The sequence below is a fragment of the Heterodontus francisci genome, chromosome 37 (assembly GCF_036365525.1).
Source record: "Heterodontus francisci isolate sHetFra1 chromosome 37, sHetFra1.hap1, whole genome shotgun sequence".
Classification (NCBI taxonomy): domain Eukaryota; kingdom Metazoa; phylum Chordata; class Chondrichthyes; order Heterodontiformes; family Heterodontidae; genus Heterodontus; species Heterodontus francisci.
Genome location: NC_090407.1, coordinates 15,814,112 through 15,837,307, shown reverse-complemented (window position 1 = coordinate 15,837,307; position 23,196 = coordinate 15,814,112). Strand labels below are relative to the sequence as shown.

General features: G+C 44.3%; 1 protein-coding gene across 1 annotated transcript in view; it reads left to right on the top strand.

The window, feature by feature from the left end:
- The first annotated feature begins 15,498 nt into the window (after positions 1-15,498).
- The window catches only part of LOC137351894 (uncharacterized), an 89,796-nt gene continuing 82,098 nt past the window's right edge, over positions 15,499-23,196 (top strand). The window contains exons 1-2 of the mRNA XM_068016764.1: positions 15,499-15,849; positions 18,847-19,000. Coding sequence (XP_067872865.1) covers positions 15,692-15,849; positions 18,847-19,000 — 312 coding nt within the window. The 5' untranslated portion in view covers positions 15,499-15,691. The remainder of the gene's footprint in view (positions 15,850-18,846; positions 19,001-23,196) is intronic.

Genomic DNA, 23,196 nt, shown 5'->3' with positions numbered 1-23,196 from the left:
ATAGGATTATTAAGAGATATCGTAATTAAGGATCCTCTAGTGGGTAGCGAACATAACATGGTAGAATTTCAAGCAACTCAGGTCTCAAACCAGTGTCCTCAACTTAAACAAAGATAATTACCAAGGTATGAAGAAAGAGTTGTCTAAAGCGCGCTGGGAAAATAGACTAAGGGAAAGGTTCAGTGGATGAGCAGTGGCAGACATTTAAGCAGATATTGCATAACACTCAGCAAAAATTTATCCCAGTCAAAAAGAAGGACTCGATGAGAAGGATGAACCACCCGTGGTTAACAAAGGCGGTCAAGGAGAGTATCCAGTCAAAAACTAAGGCATACAAAGCAGCAAAAAATAGTGGTAGGCCAGAGAATTGGGAATTTTTTTAGGAACCAGCAGCGGATGACTAAAAAGCGAATAAAGAGGGAGAAAATTGATTATGAAATTAAATTGGCAAGAAATATAGAAACAAACATCAAGAGCTTCTATGGGTATATAAAAAGAAAGAGAGCAGCTCAAGTGAGCGTGGGACCCTTGGAGGATGCGACTGGAGAACTGATAACAGGGAACAGGGAAATGGCAGATAATTTAAACCAATATTTTGCATCAATCTTCATGGTAGAGGACACTATAAACATCCCACAGAAATCAGATAAGCAAGGAGCTAATGGGAGGAAAGATCTTGTAACAGTCTCTATCACGAGGGACAAAGTATTTGACAAACTAATGGGACTAAAGGCAGACAAGTCGCTAGGACCTGATGGCCTACATCCAAGGGTTTTAAAGAAAGTGGCTGTAGAGATAGTGGAGGCATTGGTTGAAATATTCCAGAACTCACTGGATTCCGGGAAGGTCCCAGCAGATTGGAAAACTGCTAATGTGACGCCCCTGTTCAAGAAGGGAGAGAGACAAAAAGTAGGAAACTATAGGCCAGTCAGTTTAACATTGGTCGTTGGGAAAATGCTAGAGTCCATTATTAAGGAAGAAATAGCAGGACATTTAGAAAAGCTTAACACAATCAATCAAAGTCAACATGGTTTTGTGAAAGGGAAATCATGTTTGACAAATTTGCTAGAGTTCTTTGAGGATATAACAAGCAGAGTTGATAAAGGGGAGCCGGTAGATGTAGTATATTTAGATTTGCAGAAGGCATTCGATAAAGTGCCACATTAAAAAATTATTGCACAAGATAGGAGCTCAAGGTATTGGGGATAATGTATTATCATGGATTGAGGATTGGTTAACTCACAGAAGATAGAGAGTCAGGATTAATGGGTCTGTTTCAGGTTGGAAAGACATAACTAGTGGAGTGCCACAAGGATCAGTCCTAGGGCCTCGATTATTTACTATCTATATTAATGACTTGGAGGAGGGGGCAGAGTGTAAGATATCCAAATTTGCTGATGATATAAAAAGAGCTGGGAGGGCATGTTGTGATGAGGACATAATTAATCTGCAAGGGGATAGAGGTAGTTTGAGTAAGTGGGCAAAAACGTGGCAGACAGAGTTTATTTTTATTTATTTATTTAGAGATACAGCACTGAAACAGGCCCTTCGGCCCACCGAGTCTGTGCCGACCAAGAACCACCCATTTATACCAACCCATATAATATAATCCCATATTCCCTACCTACACTAGGGGCAATTTACAATGGCCAATTTACCTATCACCTGCAAGTCTTTGGCAGTGGGAGGAAACCGGAGCACCCGGCAAAAACCCACGCGGTCACAGGGAGAACTTGCAAACTCCGCACAGGCAGTACCCAGAATTGAACCCGGGTCCCTTGAGCTGTGAGGCTGCGGTGCTAACCACTGCGCCACTGTACCACCCTAAATTTCAGAGCAGTGAGCCACGTAGCCAGCAGGATGTAGGAAAGAGTGAGATCATGCACTTTGGTAGGAAGAATCAAAAGGCAGACTATTATTTAAATGGAGAAAGACTTCAAAAAAGTGCAGCACAGAGGGATCTGGGTGTTCTTGTGCATGAAACACAAAAAGTTAGCATGCAGGTGCAGCAAGTAATTAAGAAGACAAATGGAATTTTGGCCTTTATTGCTCGGGGGTTGAAGTTTAAAAATAGGGAAGTCTTGTTAAAACTGTGCGGGTGTTGGGAAGGCTGCACCTGGAGTACTGTGTACAGTTTTGGTCCCTGTATTTAAGAGAGTATATACTGGGATTGGAGGCAGTTCAAAAGAGATTCACTAGGCTGGTTCCTGGGATGAAGGGGTTGTCTTATCAAGAACAGCTAAACAGGTTAGGCCTTTATTCATTAGAGTTTAGAAGAATGAGGGGTGTTCTTATTGAAACGTACAAGATTCTGAGGGGGTTTGACAGGGTAGATGTTCAGAAGATGTTTCCACTAGTGGGGGAATCTCGAACTAGGGGACATAGTTACAGAATAAGGGTACACTAATTTAAAACTGAGGTGCAAAGGAATTTCTTCTCTCAGAGGGTAGTGAATGTCTGGAATTCTCTACCCCAGAGAATTATGGAGGCTAGATCACTGTAAGTATTTAAAAAGGAGGTAGATAGATTTTTGAAATATCAGGGAGTTGAGGGCTATGAGGAGCTGGCACAAAAGAGAAGTTGAGGTCTGGGTCAGATCAGCCATGATCTTATTGAATGTTGGGACAGTCTTGAGGGGCCGAACGGCCTACTCCTGCTCCTATTTCTTATGTTCTTATGTTCTTTCTTTTGTATGGAGATAGTAATTTTAATCCTAGAGAACTACCTTTTCTCGAATGATTACACACTAACAACTCTTATCTTTCCTGAAGGCCCGACTCCATTTTGTGAACTTAATTTCAATCTGTCACTGTTGGAACACATTCTACTGCTGCCCATTATGGATATGTGATTGTGCCTAACCTTTAGGGTGTGCTTGCTTGCCTACTTCCATTCTTTCCAGGAATGAACAATGCCGTGGCAGATTTGGAATACAATACAAACAAAATAGGAAATCTTTGAAATAAAGCCATAGAAAATTGGGAGCAGTAACATTTTGTTTCTTCTACATATGGTTGCAGCTAAAATGTAATTTTGATACTACCATTCAAATTTACTTTTGCTTGCCCCAACTCTGATTTCACTTCACTCTGAATTAAGACTGGATTCCCTCTAGTCTGAATGCATTTAACATCTAGACATGATCACAAGGCTGCAGCCTTGAGAACCTTTTCCTTAGTTTGTAGTTTTGGTTTTCACACTACCTCTTTGTCTTCTCTCAAGCCAAAACCTTCAAAGTGTCATTTTAACATTCAGGCTTCATTACACATTTACAGTAACAGATTAAACAAAGAAATATTACCCCCCCCCCTCCCCAAAAAAAGTATGACTTGTTTTACTCCCAGTGTTTCCTTTCTGTCTTGAAGGCAATTCAGAGATCTATTCCCAAACCTAATTCCATCAAAAAAAAGAGAAAAGTAAAAGGAAAATGGTGAAAGAGATAAAAATGTGTAAATGCTGGAAAATCAGGGCATGCACATCATATAGGGATTTGGGAAAAAGCACAGGAGAGTTGGACCCATACTGCTCCAGCATCAATCCATACTCAGATATGATACATCAGAGATCGAACTGTGCACTAGATGCACCAAGCTAGGAATGTAGGTGAAACAGAAAGTCTGGTCCCTGTGTTGACTCAACATAGAAATGCCTCAAAGCAACCTAAGCCAATCCATAAACTGCCCTGACACCATAATGCAGTATACCTCCACTCCCGCAGCTTGCTTTAAGAAAGAACTTACATATAACGCTGTTCATGACCTCAGGATGTCCCAAAGTGCCTCACAGCCAATGAAGTACTTTTGAAGTATAAAGTAGAGAATGCATCAGCCAATTTGCATACAGCAAGGTCTCGTGCAATGAGATAAATGACCAGATAATCTGTTTTCTTTAGGCATGGTGGTTGAGCGATTAAATATTGGTCAGGACATGTGGTATTCTTCAGATAACGGAATGGAATCTTTTACACCTGAGAAGGTCTCGATCTAATGTCTGATCTGAACAGCAGCATCTCCATAAGTGCAGCACTCCCTTGGTATTACATTGAAGTGTCAGCCTAGATTATGTGCACAAGACTCTGGAGTGGGAATTGAACCCACAATCTTTTGACTCAGAGGTGACAGCACTTAGCCATGGCTGTTTAATTACAATGCTAATCAGCGGGAAGCAGCTTTAAAAGATACTGGTTGTACTCAATATTTTCAGTTTGCTTGGTCTGTACATCTGCCATCAGAAGTAATGACGAAAAGATCTGGAATGCAGATGTCTCTGCAACTCCAGCCTCCATATGGAAACATACTGCAAAACGAAACCACATGGTACTTTACTCAACAGCTTAGCCAGGGTTTGCTGAGACGTACCGATCGGATGGAAGTGGGTAAGAGTAACTAACAGGCTTGGGATTCAGTTGCACATCCCTGTGTTCTGGAGTTCCAACTGTTTCAGATTGACAGCAGCTTGGAGATTCAGTCACACGGTGTTCTGTTTCGGAGTTAAGCGTGCATGCAATCAAGAAGAAATATATGTTCTTCATTTTCTTTATGTAAACAAAATTTAATATAGTTTGCACCCCTTTGAAAGCTAAATATTAAACAATTCAAGTCACTAGGGCAATGCAAGGTAGAGGTTAACATCAACAAGTTAATTATGTCAAACCTGCTGAAACAAGCACAGTATGCTGAGCAGAAAACAGTTCAAATTTAGAGGAAGTTAAAGGACTTGCTACTTCTGAACACTAACGACAGTAATGCTTCAAGATAGTCGCTTCTACTCTTTTGTGCATATTCATAACCCCAGCATGACTAACATAGGTTTACTGCACGTTATATGTATTTTCCAGTTATGCTCAGTGAGTTCAGAACAGTTGATGTATGCGCTTTCCACCTGGACTGAAATCAAAGTAATAAGTGGATCTGAAGTGTTACATGTGGTCCATGTGAAAATGCCAAGTGTAGACAGGGAAAAATTTCCCAAACTGTAACCATAACAAATTCATTTTTGGATTCAGTGAACTGTTCCTCCAGGCCCTGAAAGAGAAACACAATTGTGTTGAACATCTGTTTTTCAGCAGTACTCTTGGAAATGGTGCCAGGCTAGTCTTACTGTTCTTGCCTGCCCTCATCCTTCCTGTCACCATGGCAACAGATCATAACATTGCACCACAAATCATTTTGATATAACCTTTTCTTCATGGTCTGTCCTTTTTCTTTTTCCCCAATGCAGAATCACATATCAGGATAGTTTCCAACTGGCACAAGCTGAACAGATACTATCCCTTGTGATCAACCTACGCAGCAATATTTCAAAAGTATTAGAAATGCTTTTATTGTTGAAGTTTTTTTTTTAATGCAACTGATTTCCCTTCTATTCTATCCAGTATAAAATTACTCACATTTACCCTTTTTTAAAACTTAAATTACATTTCTTGTAATTTCTTTTTACTTTTCACCTCTCCATCCCGCCACCAACACCCCCCTGCCGCCATCCCCAAGGTAACCACCTAATTACTTCATGGGAACGTAATCAGACAAAAGCTAACATCAAGCCAAAGGAAGATTTTGGGAGAGGTGACCAAATACCTAGTGTAAAAGGTAGACTAATCAGCATCTTAAAGAAGGAGAGAGAGGTGGAGAGGCTTGGGGGAGGGAATAATAGAACTTAGTGCCTATTTGGCTGAAGGCACAGCCACCAACAGTGGGGTGAAATGGGGAATCCACAAGAGTCCAGAGTTCGAGGAACACAAAATTCTCAGCGGTTGTAGGGCTGAAGGATGTTAGAAATATGAAGGGGGGAGGCCATGGAGAGATTTGAACACTGTGAGTAATTTAAAATTGAGGCTTTAGACACTTAAACAGCTAAAGAAAGAAAACACTGCTCCTTACCATCTACATTACAGAACTCCATACCCAGTTCTACCATCTACACTGCTTCAACCTGCCCTGTTCCCCATAGGATACTTTCCAGAGATTGTGAAAACTCATCCTCGAGGTGAATCTCAGTTGTAAATGTTGGTCTTATGGAGACTTTCCAATTCAGCATTCTAGCCAAGTGCAAAATGTTCCAATGCTGATACTTCCTCACCTCTTCATTTTTCTTTTTTTTTGTGTTGATTAATATGAGGGGTATAATTGCTGGGGTCTGAAATTTAGGATTCAGTTACAGCTCTTGTAGCCTTAGAATAATTGGGAGCGACAAACAATGACAAACTGTGGACTCACACTGTACCTCCATCGAGACTAATCAAAGCCTGCAGAGAGAGGAAACTTACATTCCATGTCAGCGCTGAATTCAGTCTCAGTTCAGAAATGACAAAGGACAATGCTCTAACCTATTGATCCATCCAGAACTATTTTCTCAGTTATTTTCTCTTGCCTACTCAAGTTCTCCCATAATATGGGCCATTGCTTGGCCGACCAAATTACTCGTTTTCAAGTCTTTACCAATGCCACTCTGAATTGGCTACAAAAAAGTAGCATAAGAGTTATAGAATAATAGAATGGTTACCACACAGAAGGAGGCCATTCAACCTGTTGTGTTTGTGCTGGTTCTCTGGAAGAGCATCTCACCTAGTCCTCCTGTTTTCCCTGTAGCCCTGCAAATCTTTTCACTTCAGATAATTATCCAATTCTCTTTTGAAAGCCATGATTGAATCTACCTCCACCACACTCTCAGGCAGTGCATTCCAGATCCTAAACACTCGCTGCATAAAAAAGTTTTCCCTCATGTCACCATTGCTTCTTTTGCCAATCACCTTAAATCGGTATCCTTGGGGTCTCGCCCCTTCTGCCGACAGGAACAGTTTCCCCCTATCCATGATTTTGAACACATTTATCAGATTGCCTCTTACTCTTCTCTCCTCCAAGGAGAACAGCCCCAGCTTCTCCAATCTATCCACATAACTGAAGTTCCTCATTCCTGGAACTATTCTCGTGAATCTTTTCTGCACCCTCTCTCATGGCTTCACATCCTTCCTAAAGTGCAATGCCCAGAATTAGACACAATACTCCAGTTGAGGCTGTAACAGTGTTTTTACAGGTTCAGCACAACTTCCTTACGTTTGTACTCTCTGCCCCTATAGAAAGCCCAAGATCCTGTATGCTTTATTAACCGCTTTCTCAACCTGCCTTCAATGATTTGTGTGCATATATTCCCAAGTCCCTCTGCTCCTGCTCCCTCTTTAGAATTGTACCCTTTACTTTATATTGCCTCGTCTCGGTCTTGCTACCAAAATTAATCATTTCACACTTCTCCGCATTAACTTTCATCTGCCACTTATCCGCCCATTCCACCAGCCTAAGTCCTCTTGAAATTTATCACTATCCTCCTCAGAGTTCATGATACTTTCAAGTTCTGTGTCATCTGCAATTTGTGCCTTGTACTCCAAAGTCTAGGCCATGAATATGGATCAAGAAAAGCATTATACCTAACCCAACTCCGGGGAACCCCACTTCCTCCAGTCTGAAAAAAACATTCACCACTACTCTGTTTCCTGTCGCTCAGCCAGCTTCGTATCGATGCTGCCACTGTCCCTTTAACTTTGCTGACAAGTCTGTTATGTGGCATTATATCAAATGCCTTTTGGAAGTCCATGACCCTCATTAACTCTCTGTGTTACCTCATCAAACAACTCTTTAATTTAGTTAAACATGATTTTCCCTTAACAAATCCGTACTGGTTTTCCTTAATTAATCCACATTTTTCCAAGTGACTATTAATTTTGTCCTGAATTATCATTTGCAAAAGCTCTCCCACCACCAAGGTTAAACTGACTGGCCTGTAGTTGCTGAGCTTATCCTTACACTTTTTGTTGAACAAAAGTATAACATGTGCAATTCTCCCGTCCTCTGGTGCCACCCTGTATCTAAGGAAGATTGGAATATCATGCAGGCCCCCACCTGCCTAGAATGAGGCACCTTAATTTCGCTACATGGACATTAAACTTAAAATTGTTGCTGTGAGGAAAAGAGGGCCTGGCACAAGGAATTGCCAGGCTCCTCACCGAAAAGACATTTTTTGCATACTAGCAGACAGTGTTGGAACAAATGAACCAGTCCCTGCTCCCCCAATACACAAACAGACGTGGTCAGACCAGTTTAGTCACATAACTAACTGGCTGTTGGAGTTTTTTGAATTTGAACTTGCCACAGGGAATTTGAACTCAGAAAGCTGTTTGCTCCTGGACTGAAAAGACCTCTCTCCTGTCTGCTCCCATCTCTTTCTCACGGAACTGAAGACCCATTGAAGAAACATGAACCCCAAGAGAGAGAAGTCACCTACAGTGAACCAGGTTTAAGAAGAATACTGGGTCCAAACGAAAAGCAAGAATTACCTACAAGCAAGAACTACCTACAAAAGGACTACCATGAGCTCGAAGCACAGTAACAAGAAACTGTTCTGATATTGCCTCAAATCTCTCCACTATTTCTCTTCTGCTCTTTTCTGTCTCTATTTGCACGTGCATATCGCGTATGCATGCTAGCGTGGGGCGCGACGTGTATCTGTAGGTGTTGACCGAATTAGAGTTTAAGTTTTAATAAATTTCACTTTTCTTCTTTAAACCTAAGAAAGCCTGTTTATGCTCATTTCTTTGCTTTATAATTGGAAAGTGGTGAACAAGGATTCACCAAAGGGAGCTCAAAACACAGTGTGTTTAAAAATTAAACCCTGTTACAATAAGACCAGGTGAAGGCTGAAAGAGACCCCTAGACACCTTTCTCACCTGGTCGTAACAGGAATATTATGACCAGTGCCTCTGCAATTTCCACCCTTATTTCCCGCAATATTATTGGATGCATCTGATCCAGCCCTGGTGACTTATCAACTTTATGTACAGCCAGCCTATCCAGTACCTCCTCTTTATCAATTTTTAGCCCATCTAGTGTCTTGGTAAAGACAGTTGCAAAGTACTCATTTAGTATTTCAGCCATGCCCACTGCCTTCATGCATAAATCCCCTTTTTGGTCCCTAATTGGCCCCATTCCTGCTTTCCCTTTTACTATTTATATGCCTATAAAAGACTTCCCTTTTATGTTAACTGTCTCTTCTCATACTCTTTCTTTGCTTCTCTTATTTCTTTTCTCATGCCCCCTCTGAACTTTCTATATTCAGCCTGGTTCTCAATTGAATTATCCAAGTGACGTCCGTCATAAGCATCCTTCTTCTGCTTTATCTTACTCTCTATCACTGTCGTCATCAAGGAAGCTCTGGATTTGTTTGTCCTACCTTTCCCACTCGTGGGAATATACTTTGACTGTACCTGAACCATCTCCTCTTTGAAGGCAGTCCATTATTCCATTACGGTTTTGCCTGCCAATCATTGATTCCAATTTGCTTGAGCCAGATCTGTTTTCACCCCATTGAAGTTGGCCCTTTCCCAATTAATTATTTTTACTCTGGATTGCTCCTTGTCCTTTTCCATAGCTAACCTAAACCTATTGATACTATGATCACTGTCCCCTAAATGTTCCCCTCGATACACTTGATCCATTCAGCAATGCCTCCTTCCTTGTTGGGTCAGAAACATACTGATCTAGAAAATCCTGATCCCCTCAGATCAGATTTATTCTCTGAATTTTTTCCCCTGCATTACAATAATGACTATACTTCAAAAATGGATAATTGGCTGTAACGCACTTTGGGATGGCCTAAGGTCATGAAAGGTGCTGTATAAATGCAAATTCTTTTTTTTCTCATTCCCTCGAAGCCCTTGACTCTGCTTGGTTAAAATGACACAGGTAGAACACCTTTATGAAAATCCTTCAGAATTACAGTATCTCTGCATTTTTCTACCATGTCGACAGTGCTTATACTTCCAGCTACGATGTTACCTGGTCAAGCAGCTGTAACATTAGTTTCTCCTTTTTGAACAACTTATTTCCTCCCTTCTTTCAGGTCCCATGCATCACTTGCTAGTTAATAGGCTAGATAATCTACTTCCATATTCAGCTTTATGCTAATTTTGGGTCACTTCACATTGTATTATTATGCAAGGTTCTCCCTGCCCACTCATTGCATTCAGACCATTAAATCTACCTACAATACAAAGCATAAAAGTAATGGAAACCATAAAAAAGAATTTTGAAACTCATTGGTTACATGCATCATTTGGTAAGGTACTGAGCCATACAGAACAGGAAAATACCAGGATTGACATCTGGTCAGTACTAATTAAGATGATCTCAGCCAGATTGCGGTAGGGGTGCTGCAGTTGGCCTCAACCTCCCTGGGCTTAAATGGGGGGAAAATTCCTGATCATTATCCAGTGACTCCCACTGAAAAGTGTGTATTTATGCTCATTAGGTGAGAATGGGATTGCGATCAGTTATGATGTCCATTGATATTTCAGGGCAAATTTTGCAGGGCTGCACCCTCACTGTGAAGTCTCGCTTGGCAGAAGCGCAGGTCAGAGAATCGGGCACTAATGTGAGGACACCCGATTCACAGCATTCCCAATTTTGGGGGATTATTTTTAATGATCAGAAAATTGGGAATGTCACAAATCAGGCCTTCTGACCTCCACACCTGATTTTAATCGACACTCTTGCAAAGCAAATCTCTGTCAAGTGCACAGCCTCATCAAACGCACCCTTTTGTGTCTTGTCTCACAAGAATGAAAACTTGGGCAAGGTACCGGAGAACTGCTGTTGCCATGGAACTAAAGCTCAACAGGAACTATTATCTTTGCAGGAGAAAAACAAGCAAAAATTATAAATGCCAGGGACCAGTAATTTACCAAACATAACTTACCCATATTGTGGCTAACACAATTCATTTACTTGTGTGGTGCTCATGAATTTATGGTCAATGTCAGTTGACGACAGCTTTGCAGTAACCTCCTGGTCCCTGATTTCTGATTTCTATATCTCCTTCTTGTTTGCAACCTAGATGTCAAACTTTGGTTCAGTGGGTAGCACTCTTACCTCTGAATCAGAGGTTTGCAGGTTTAAGCTCCAATGCAGATACTTGAGCACATAATTTAGGCAGACAGTTCAGTGCAGTACTGAGGGAATGCTGCTCTGTTAGAGGTGGCATCTTTCAGATGAGACATTAAACCAAGGTCCTGTCTGTCTTCTCAGGTGGACATAAAAGATCCAATGGCATTATTCCAAAAAGGAGCAGAGGCTTTCTCCTAATGTTCTGGCCAATATTTTTCCCTCTACTAACTGCTGTATTTGGTACTTTGCCATGGCAAATGGGCTGCCATGTTTCTCTACATTACAACATTGACTGCAATTCAAAAGTACATCAATGGCTGTGAAGCAGTTTGGGATGTCCTAAGGTCATGAAAGGTGTGGCAAAGCGGCAGGCATGATGCTCCTGACAGTTGTCGTTATGGACCTGCAAGTGGATCATCTGGGACACCAGTCACTCGGTTTTTGGATGTTTGATTCTGATGCATTGTTCAGTAGCATCCCACATGACTAAGCAGCTCTTAGTCTGGGGGGGGGGGGGAGATAAAATTCTGGCCTTGGTTTCACTTTGAACTGTTAAAAGATGCTGGTGTTTGGACTAGAGAGGCAGTTGGAATCTGCATATGGACCTGCCAGGAGATCAGAAGAAAAACCAGACAACTGTTATCTCTCTTTAAAGAAGCCCTGCTCTTGAAAAGCAAAAGCTTGTTTGAAGTTGTACTGTTGCCTCCTGTATTTTGGAAGATATCCTGAATGGGCTTGCAGAAACCTTGCATCTTTAAAAGGACTTTGCATCGAATATGTGTGAGCACTGACATCTTTGTTGCTGCACACTTGCTGTAAGACCTATGTGAAGCCTCCTACAGTTGAATTTCTTCATCGATGAATTGAGTGAAAAGGCTGGCTTGAGAGGAACATGTGGAAGGTGGTACTACCTGTATAGTCTTATGGAGCAGTTGCACACTTGAAACATTACATACTGCTGGTATAGGATTTGTGATTTGCAATGTCAAAAGGCATCAACAAGTGTTTGATGACTATGAAACCACTAGTAAAACAAAAGCACTTATAGCAGTATTACAGGAGCCTACTTATCAATGTTCAGGTGAAGAGCAGTTTAATAGTGACCTAGATGACATAATCATCATCCATTACCAGTAACAACCCATAGCCTGTCATAAGACTGAAAAAAAACAGAAGTCATTTACCAGTCAGCCCAAGAAAAGCATTACACCCAACATTTGCCGTAATTGGTATGCAGAGATATGTAGCATGTCAGATGGTACAAGCACCAGTGCAATGATTTCCTGAGGAGAATGGCAGCTGCACAAACATGAACTGCAGCAGCCTGTTGACCCAAATAGAATGTTTCACCTGTGGAACCTGCAGAAGAAACTTGGCTCTCTTGTTTTGCCCTTAACAGCAATTAGTGCATTCCTTAAGACTAATTCTCTTTCCAATAAGAGTTGTGTCTTAAGTACAAAGGAATTCCAGCATAAAAAACTCCTACCATATGTGAGATGCATCTATAAACGTGTTTGCGTTTGTAAGTGTGCAAGAGTATATTATGATGCATCTCGCTGGAAGGAATTTAATAGCAAAACTATAAAGCTGGGAAGGAGAGGGTCAAGTAACAATTGAAAAAAGTGGTGGTTGTAGTGATGGGGGAGGTTAAAATATAAGCTCCAAGGGAAGGGAGATCACTTAAAGGAAATGTTGGAGTTTATTTGTTCATCTCTTTAAATTGCAATATGTTTACAAATCATTAGGTCTGTTTGTTCCTGTAGAGATTTTATTTTGTGTAAAATTTCAACAAATTACTGTCCAAATGCTTTACAAGTAAGGCTGATTATTTTCCTTCAGGGATTATGGTATTGTCTGTATTCAGGATGATTGGCATCTGGTGCACAATATTATGAATTCATCTGAAGACTGTGATCTGGAATTCTAAGAAATAAAACTGTTCATAATATTAGAGAAAATGTCAGACATGCAAACAGTGAGAACAGTGAAATGTATTACAGGAATACTGATTGTATACTTCAACTCTTGTAATCCTTGAGAGCCATACAAAAGGTGGGTTACATTTGAGTAGTGTAGTACTGGACTATCTATGTAACTCCTCAATTAGAAAGCCATGATTCTTGTACTGCATTGGAGGGTGTGATATTTCAGAGTGTTATTGTGAAGGTCTTTTTGGTTTTCAGTTTTCTTCCCATGCCGGGGTTGCTGGGATGAGACTGCATGGGTGCAAGCAGCTCTCTGGTACCTCGCCCAAGTATTTTTCATATTTGAGCCTATTCAACTGCAAAGGTATCATTGCTGAGTCTAATCCTATCCTCAACCAATGTCCATACACTTGCTCACGTTCCAGCAAAGATCATTGGATTGTCATCAGATTGGGGAACCCGAGCTAATTTTTCCCTCCCTGGCTCAAGGCTCCATGACTATTTGTAGTACCCCACTGAGATCAACTATCTCAGTGGACTCCAGAAATCAAACCTGTAATTTTCCGGTGATGTAGGGCTACCACATGTTTGTCTTCAGATGCATTGTGCTACTATCATGCACCCTTCCCTCACTGAGATAATGATCGTCTTACCTTGTGTTAAGACGAAGGAGTTCTGATTGTAGACTGAAAGTTACATCCCTTCCTCTGCTGAATTCCCAATCTCAGTTCTGCTGCTGTGGGATGTGCTAACTAAAGGTGAGACACCACCCCTTGTGAGAGAGGGAAGGTGGACATGCTGTATTTACATACTTCTTAGGAACCTGCTGCATTGGCAGATGTCAGACAGCAAGTCACTTATGCACACAGTAAATGAAACCTGGAAGGGAAGAATGAGAGAGTTTGTATCCTTGTTAAACATATATATTTTTATCAGAACTATTTTCCCCTTCTTTCTTGAAGGTATTGGTTCATGCTGGCAGGGAGATGTGCGGCAATGGCAGAGTACAATTCCACAGTTGCCTGCTGCCCTTTACTAGATCATCAAGGTGGCCATTCTTCATGTATGAGCCTAGACTCTTGAGTGTTATTCAACCCTAGGATAGGCCAAGTGATTTTTTTAAATGTATATGCATTTGATCTATTTGCATGCTAGGGCTTTTAGGGTCACATGCAGGCCAAACCAGGTAGGGGTTTAGCTTCTCTTCTCTGAAAGAACTTAGTGAAACTGCTGGGTTTGTAGGACAACTTTTCCTGGTACCAGATTTATTAAATTCAATTTTATAACTTTCCACAGTGCAATTTGAATTCATAATCTCTGGGTTACTAGTCCAGGACTGTAACTAATAGACTAGAATACCCTTTGTTGCAATGCCGGTGGGATTCCTCATGAAAAATGCTGTAGATGGGAGCAAATTCCGCCATAGATGACGGCCTGGAACTCCATATACAAAATTTGAGGGACATAGATAGGGTAGGTAGGAAGAAATATTTTCCCTTAGTGGAGGTATCAATAACCAGGGAGCATAGATTTCAGGTTTAGAGGGGATTTGAGGAAAAAAGTTTTCACCCAGAGGGTGGTTGGAATCTGGAATGCACTGCCTGAAGAGGTGGTAGAGGCAGGAACCCTCACAACATTTAACAAATATTTAGATGAGCACTTGAAACACCATAGCATATAAGGCCAAGTCCTGGAAATTGGGATTAGAATAGATAGGTGCTTGATGGCTGGCACGGACACGATGAGCCAAAGGGCCTGTTTCCGTGCTGAGCCCATCTCAAGTTATGCTCAAATTGTCTGCGAATCTCGTTAAAAGACGCCTATGCGTAAAATGAGTATAGATCGGCGAAAGCAATAGGGGCGCAAGGAAAGTGGCAAACTCACACCATATATTTCTTTTTAAGCATGAAAATTGAAGTTTCAACTCATTTAACTATCATCCATCCATAATAGGCACAGCATGTTTAAGAACCTAAGTTCGGGAGTTAATGTGACATATATATTTATGCCATTAATTATATCAAAAGAAATAGAAAACAGCTCAGTGAGAATAAATTTAAAAAATAAAACATCAGAAAAATGACTTTATTTCCTGCCGTGCCTAAAAATCTGGTTGTATTTGGAAGAGTTTCTGAGCACGCGCAATAGCAGGAATACTGTAGAAAGCCAAAATTCCACTATCTTTAAACCGCGTTTTTAATTTGCGCCCGTCCTTGCATAGGTACAAACATGCACAGAATTTGCAGGATATGTCATGGGAAGTCACATGGCCTAACTGGAAGGAAAAATCAGAGGAAATCACTTTAGTTCTTAATTCAGCATCCACACAGGGGCATATTTTCAGCGGGGATTAGTGGGTTGTAATAAGAAGCTGGAACAGTGGCTAGTTGTGTACCAACTAGTGTTGCAGGTAGTAACTGGAAGTGAGACCTCACCATGTAGTTTTATTGTGCACCGTGTCACCAATAAAAAAAAATTGTTGAAAATAAACTATTTAGGTTGAGCAACCCAAATTCATTTTTTGCAATATGATTTTTCAAAATGTGAACAATAAACTATTTTTAGCATTTGCTGCAGCCTCAGGGAGATTTTTTTTTGCAGTATGATTTTGTAACTAAATGCAACCTTTCCGCTTTAACAGGGGGCGCAGTTTTTTTGGTGCTGAGTTTGTAAAATTTGAGCAGCTGATGGCAGTCGGAATATAACGAAAGGATCCAGCCGAGAGGCGAAAGATTTGTCAGATCTCAGTGAGGAATCAATGGGACCGGGTTTGTTAGAGACACACAGAAGTTATATTGTGAACTCAGCCGGTTAGTTTGTGCTTCATTCTCAGACATGGCCGAAGAGAAGAAGCTAAAGTTAAAGCGGAAGAGAGTTACCGTACAACTCAGGAAGGAGCTGAACCCCAACCCTCGGCTCACGGATATCTGCCATCTAATTACAGAAGCCGGTAATGACCCACCTAGAGAGCAGCCAGGAGCAGACAGTAAGGAGTAAGTTAGCGCGGCTTAGGCCCCGCTTAGCTTCTTATTCAAAGCTGTGTTAAAAGGCCCCAGTCCCTTCAGTGACGGGAGGACAAACCAAGCGATTACAAGTCTGCCCCAATTTAAAACAAAACTTGAATTTTGGGGAGGAAGCACCAGTGCAATTCCGAAGTGCTAAATGGTCTGTTTCTGTGTTGTACCATATTCTATGATGGTTGTGGTCTTATTGGAGCTAGATTCTGACTGAACACAAGCTTGCAGTTCAGGCGGCATAATCAAGCCCACCTCCATGTACATGAAATAAAAGGGAAAATCTGCGAACAAGATCGAGAGAGTTTTACTCTATCTTTCACTTGTGCTTTGCCTAACTCTGATAGCACTAAGTGCTTGAAATAGAAATCGTTACATACCCAATACTGACAACCTTCAATTTAGCAGTCATAGTTTAGAAGTGTTTTGGCTTAAATGCAATACTAAAGTGTTAAGGAAGACTCGTAGTTATAGAGCATTTTATTCTCTTTCAAACACCTTATAGCACTTCACATGTAATGAAATACGGTGTAAGCAAATGCAGCAACCATTTTGCATACAGCCACAAGTGGCATTGGGATGAATGACCGGTCAATCTGTTTCTTGGTAAGAAACTGGAAAATCTGCTGCTCTTCTTCAAACAAGGCCCAGGACCTATAACATCCATATGAATAACCAGAGTAGGCAGTGGGTGTTTGAGTTAACATCTCAAGGACAACAACTCTGACTATACTGTACTGGAGTGCTAGCCTTGGTTATGTTTACAAAGAAAATCTTCCCATTTATATAGCACCTTTACATCTTCAGGACACTAATCCATTTGGTTAAAGGATACTCCCTTCCTAACAACACTGTTGGTGTACCTTCACCCCAAGGACTGCAGCGGATCAAGAGGGCAGCTCACCACCACCTTCTCAAGGGCAATTAGGGATGGACAATAAATGCCCTCCTAGCCAGCAATGCCCAGATGCCACGAATGAATAAAAAAAAATTCAAGTCCCAGAGTGGGGGTTGAACCCAGTATCTTCTGATTCAGAGGTGGGAGTGCTCCTAACTGAGCCAAGCTGATGCTGTTTAGTGAGGAGCTCAATTTGTCTCTGGAAGGTTCCAAATTCCAGTTACTGCTAAATTATCTGGGGCAGTGAGAGGGGTGTTACAATTTGTCACATCTCTGCTGCATAATGGGAAGAAACATCACAGGTTCCTGCTCATAATCACTATCCAGTAACTTCCTACTAGGATGCTAGCTGTGTATGGAATCTCACTCGACTGATGTCCTATGCAGCTGGATATTTTGTCAAAGCTTAGAGATGAATAATGGCTACTTGGGCAAGGTAGCAGTTTCTTTTGGGCCTCCTTATCTCGAGAGACAATGGATACGCGCCTGGAGGTGGTCAGTGGTTTGTGAAGCAGCGCCTGGAGTGGCTATAAAGGCCAATTCTGGAGTGACAGGCTCTTCCACAGGTGCTGCAGAGAAATTTGTTTGTTGGGGCTGTTGCACAGTTGGCTCTCCCCTTGCGCCTCTGTCTTTTTTCCTGCCAACTACTAAGTCTCTTCGACTCGCCACAATTTAGCCCTGTCTTTATGGCTGCCCGCCAGCTCTGGCGAATGCTGGCAACTGACTCCCACGACTTGTGATCAATGTCACACGATTTCATGTCGCGTTTGCAGACGTCTTTATAACGGAGACATGGACGGCCGGTGGGTCTGATACCAGTGGCGAGCTCGCTGTACAATGTGTCTTTGGGGATCCTGCCATCTTCCATGCGGCTCACATGGCCAAGCCATCTCAAGCGCCGCTGACTCAGTAGTGTGTATAAGCTGGGGATGTTGGCCGCTTCAAGGACTTCTGTGTTGGAGATATAGTCCTGCCACCTGATGCCAAGTATTCTCCGAAGGCAGCGAAGATGGAATGAATTGAGACGTCGCTCTTGGCTGGCATACGTTGTCCAGGCCTCGCTGCCGTAGAGCAAGGTACTGAGGACACAGGCCTGATACACTCGGACTTTTGTGTTCCGTGTCAGTGCGCCATTTTCCCACACTCTTTTGGCCAGTCTGAACATAGCAGTGGAAGCCTTACCCATGCGCTTGTTGATTTCTGCATCTAGAGACAGGTTACTGGTGATAGTTGAGCCTAGGTAGGTGAACTCTTGAACCACTTCCAGAGCGTGGTCGCCAATATTGATGGATGGAGTATTTCTGACATCCTGCCCCATGATGTTCGTTTTCTTGAGGCTGATGGTTAGGCCAAATTCATTGCAGGCAGACGCAAACCTGTCGATGAGACTCTGCAGGCATTCTTCAGTGTGAGATGTTAAAGCAGCATCGTCAGCAAAGAGGAGTTCTCTGATGAGGACTTTCCGTACTTTGGACTTCGCTCTTAGACGGGCAAGGTTGAACAACCTGCCCCCTGATCTTGTGTGGAGGAAAATTCCTTCTTCAGAGGATTTGAACGCATGTGAAAGCAGCAGGGAGAAGAAAATCCCAAAAAGTGTGGGTGCGAGAACACAGCCCTGTTTCACACCACTCAGGATAGGAAAGGGCTCTGATGAGGAGCCACCATGTTGAATTGTGCCTTTCATATTGTCATGGAATGAGGTGATGATACTTAGTAGCTTTGGTGGACATCCGATCTTTTCTAGTAGTCTGAAGAGACCACGTCTGCTGACGAGGTCAAAGGCTTTGGTGAGATCAATGAAAGCAATGTAGAGGGGCATCTGTTGTTCACGGCATTTCTCCTGTATCTGACGAAGGGAGAACAGCATGTCAATAGTCGATCTCTCTGCACGAAAGCCACACTGTGCCTCAGGGTAGACGCGCTCGGCCAGCTTCTGGAGCCTGTTTTAGCAGTGGATGACCAGTATCACTGTGAGATGGCACTTTCAGCAGAATGGGAGAAAATTGAAGAAGTAAAAAAAACGTGGATAAGCCAAAGTGACACAATTACGACTAACACTAAACTCCTTGTACTTACAGGTCGCCACTTTCTGTTTCCACCTGGCTTAACGACGATGACTTAAATGAGACTGACCACATTTGGGCTCTTTTGATAAAAGCTGTGTTTCCGGACGTCAAAGTGTCTGATTGGAAGACTGTGTCAGTGCCAGACCTGCCATCGAACCCTGAAAAGGTACTGTTTTATTTTTAATCATTCACAGAAAATGGGTGTTGCTGGAAAGACTAAAGTTTATTTCCCATCCCCAGTTGCTCTTGAGAAGGTGGTGAGCAGCCTTCTTGACTGTAAATGAGTGGCTTGCTCAGCCATTTCAGAGGGCAGTTAAGAGTCAACCATAATTGCTGTGGGACCAGAGAGCTTAGACTGGGTAAGGAAGCAGATTTTTTTCCCTGAAGGACATTCGTGAACCATATGGATTTCTACAACAATCTGGTAACTTCATGGTCACCATTACTGATAGCTTTTTATTCCAGATTTATTTTAATTAATTAAATTTAAATACCCCCAGCTGCCTTGGCGGGATTTTGAACTCATGTCTCTGGATTATTAGTCCAGGCCTCTGGACCAGTAACATAACTACTATGTTACCGCACCCTATTATTTTTTTATTTTAGAGATACAGCACTGAAACAGGCCCTTCGGCCCATCGAGTCTGTGCCGACCAACAACCACCCATTTATACTAACCCTACAGTAATCCCATATTCCCTACCACCTACCTACACTAGGGGCAATTTACAATGGCCAATTTACCTATCACCTGCAAGTCTTTGGCTGTGGGAGGAAACCGGAGCACCTGGTGAAAACCCACGTGGTCACAGGGAGAACTTGCAAACTCCACACAGGCAGTACCCAGAATCGAACCCGGGTCCCTGGAGCTGTGAGGCTGCAGTGCTAACCATTGTACCACTGTGTATAGTGAGTACGAGAATAGGCATTCTGTTCGGTTACTTAATTTCTGCAGGGCCTCTGATTTTTGATGCTTGCCCTTGGTGTCCTGATATCACGCTTATTTGGTTGAGAGGATGCCTCAGCAACATGCTCCTTGACTTTTGTCAGAGCCATATGTAACTGGCTGTAAGAGTGCACTTAATTCTGCATTTTAATTACAAAACCTGTTTTTGGAAGGAATAGCAGAAAAAACATGTCATGCGTGAGCGTGGTTGTTTTTAAAGCTATAGCTCAATGTTTTGGTTCCTGTACTTTCTATAATGGTAGGGGAAATCCTGTACAGTCCTGAAGGTTATAGTTGCCAGACTGGGCCTGTGGCAGGTGGTGAGAGAACCAACAAGAGGGGGGAGAATCTACTTGACTTCGTCCTCGCTAGTCTGCATAATCTACATGTTGCAGATGTGTCCATCAATGACAGTATTTGGTAGGAGTGATCACTGCACAGTCCTTGTGGAGATGAAGTCCAGCCTTTACACTTAGGACACCCACTATTGTGTTGTGTGGCACTAGCACCATGCTAAATGGGATATATTCAGAACAGATCAAGGGGCTCAAAATTAGGGCATACATGAGGCGCTGTGGGCCATCAGCAACTGCAGAATTGTATTCCACTGCAGTCTGTAACCTCGTGGTCTGGCACATTCCTCACTCTACCATTACCATCAAGCCAGGGGACCAACCCTAGATTAATAAGGAGTGCAGGACAGCATGCCAGGAGCAGCGCTTGACATACCTAAAAATGAGGCGCCAACCTGGTGAAGCTACAATACAAAACTACATGCATGCTAAACAGTGGAAGCAGCATGCTGCAGACAGAGCTAAGTGATTCCGCAATCAATGGATCAGATCAAAGCCCTGCAGTCTTGTATATCCAGTCAAAATTGTGGTGGTGGCAATTAAACAACTAACAGGAAGAGGAGGCCCCATGAACATCTCCATCTTCAATGATGGCAGATCTCAGCATGTGAGTGCAAAGGACTAGGCTGAAGCATTTGCAATCATCTTCAGCCAGAAGTGTTGAGAGAATGATCCATCTTGACCTCGTCCTGAGGTCTCCAGCATTTGAGATGCCAGTCTTCAACCAATTTGATTCACTCCATGTGATATCAAGAAATGCCTGAGCACATTGAATACGGCAAAGGCTATGTGCCCTGACAACATTCTGACTGTAGTACTGAAGACCTGTGCTCCAGAACTAGCCACACCTCTAGTCAAGTTGTTCCACTACAGCTACAACACTGGCATTTACTCATCGGGGGGGGGGGGGGAGGGGGTGCGGTTACCATTGATCAGAAAAGTAACTGGACCCACCACATAAACACTGTGGCTACAAGAGCAGGTCAGAGGCTGGGAATTCTGAACCTAGTAACACACCTCCTGACTCCCCAAAGCTTGTCCACCATCTACAAGGCAGGAAGGTGATGCAATATTGCTCAATTCCCTGGACGACTGCATCTCCAACAACACTCTAAGCGCGACACTTTGCAGGACAAAGAGGCCCGCTTGATTGGCACCTCATCTACCACCTTAAACATTCATTCCCTCTACCACCAGCCGACCGTTGCAGCATTTTGTACAATCTGCAAGATGTACTGCAGCAACTCGCCAAGGTTCCTTCGACTGCACCTTCCAAACCTGTGACTTCTCCCATCTGGAAGAAAGGCAGCAGATGGGAATATCACCACCTGCAAGTTCCCCTCCAAGTCATACGCTATCCTGTCTTAGAAATATATCAGGGTTCCTTCACTGCCACTAGGTCAAAATCCTGGAACTCCTCCCTTATAGTATTGTGGGCGTACTACGCCCATGGACAACAGCAGTTCACGAATGCCACCACCTTCTCAGGAACTATTAGGGATGGGCAATAAATGCTGGCCTTGCCAGCAATGCCCATATCCCATGAACAATTGAGAGAGAGACTGAGAGTAGGGGGGGGGACGGAGAGAATGAGTGAGTAGGGGGTGATTGGTAGAGAGAGAGAGAGAGAGAGAGAATAGGGGCTGACTGGTAGAGAGAGAGCGTGGGTGTGTGGGGGGGAAGAGAGCGTGGGTGTGTGGGGGGGAAGAGAGCGTGGGTGTGTGGGGGGGAAGAGAGCGTGGGTGTGTGGGGGGGAAGAGAGCGTGGGTGTGTGGGGGGGAAGAGAGCGTGGGTGTGTGGGGGGGAAGAGAGCGTGGGTGTGTGGGGGGGAAGAGAGCGTGGGTGTGTGGGGGGGAAGAGAGCGTGGGTGTGTGGGGGGGAAGAGAGCGTGGGTGTGTGGGGGGGAAGAGAGCGTGGGTGTGTGGGGGGGAAGAGAGCGTGGGTGTGTGGGGGGGAAGAGAGCGTGGGTGTGTGGGGGGGAAGAGAGCGTGGGTGTGTGGGGGGGAAGAGAGCGTGGGTGTGTGGGGGGGGAGAGAGCGTGGGTGTGTGGGGGGGGAGAGAGCGTGGGTGTGTGGGGGGGGAGAGAGCGTGGGTGTGTGGGGGGGGAGAGAGCGTGGGTGTGTGGGGGGGGAGAGAGCGTGGGTGTGTGGGGGGGGAGAGAGCGTGGGTGTGTGGGGGGGGAGAGAGCGTGGGTGTGTGGGGGGGGAGAGAGCGTGGGTGTGTGGGGGGGGAGAGAGCGTGGGTGTGTGGGGGGGGAGAGAGCGTGGGTGTGTGGGGGGGGAGAGAGCGTGGGTGTGTGGGGGGGGAGAGAGCGTGGGTGTGTGGGGGGGGAGAGAGCGTGGGTGTGTGGGGGGGGAGAGAGCGTGGGTGTGTGGGGGGGGAGAGAGCGTGGGTGTGTGGGGGGGGAGAGAGCGTGGGTGTGTGGGGGGGGAGAGAGCGTGGGTGTGTGGGGGGGGAGAGAGCGTGGGTGTGTGGGGGGGGAGAGAGCGTGGGTGTGTGGGGGGGGAGAGAGCGTGGGTGTGTGGGGGGGGAGAGAGCGTGGGTGTGTGGGGGGGGAGAGAGCGTGGGTGTGTGGGGGGGGAGAGAGCGTGGGTGTGTGGGGGGGGAGAGAGCGTGGGTGTGTGGGGGGGGAGAGAGCGTGGGTGTGTGGGGGGGGAGAGAGCGTGGGTGTGTGGGGGGGGAGAGAGCGTGGGTGTGTGGGGGGGGAGAGAGCGTGGGTGTGTGGGGGGGGAGAGAGCGTGGGTGTGTGGGGGGGGAGAGAGCGTGGGTGTGTGGGGGGGGAGAGAGCGTGGGTGTGTGGGGGGGGAGAGAGCGTGGGTGTGTGGGGGGGGAGAGAGCGTGGGTGTGTGGGGGGGGAGAGAGCGTGGGTGTGTGGGGGGGGAGAGAGCGTGGGTGTGTGGGGGGGGAGAGAGCGTGGGTGTGTGGGGGGGGAGAGAGCGTGGGTGTGTGGGGGGGGAGAGAGCGTGGGTGTGTGGGGGGGGAGAGAGCGTGGGTGTGTGGGGGGGGAGAGAGCGTGGGTGTGTGGGGGGGGAGAGAGCGTGGGTGTGTGGGGGGGGAGAGAGC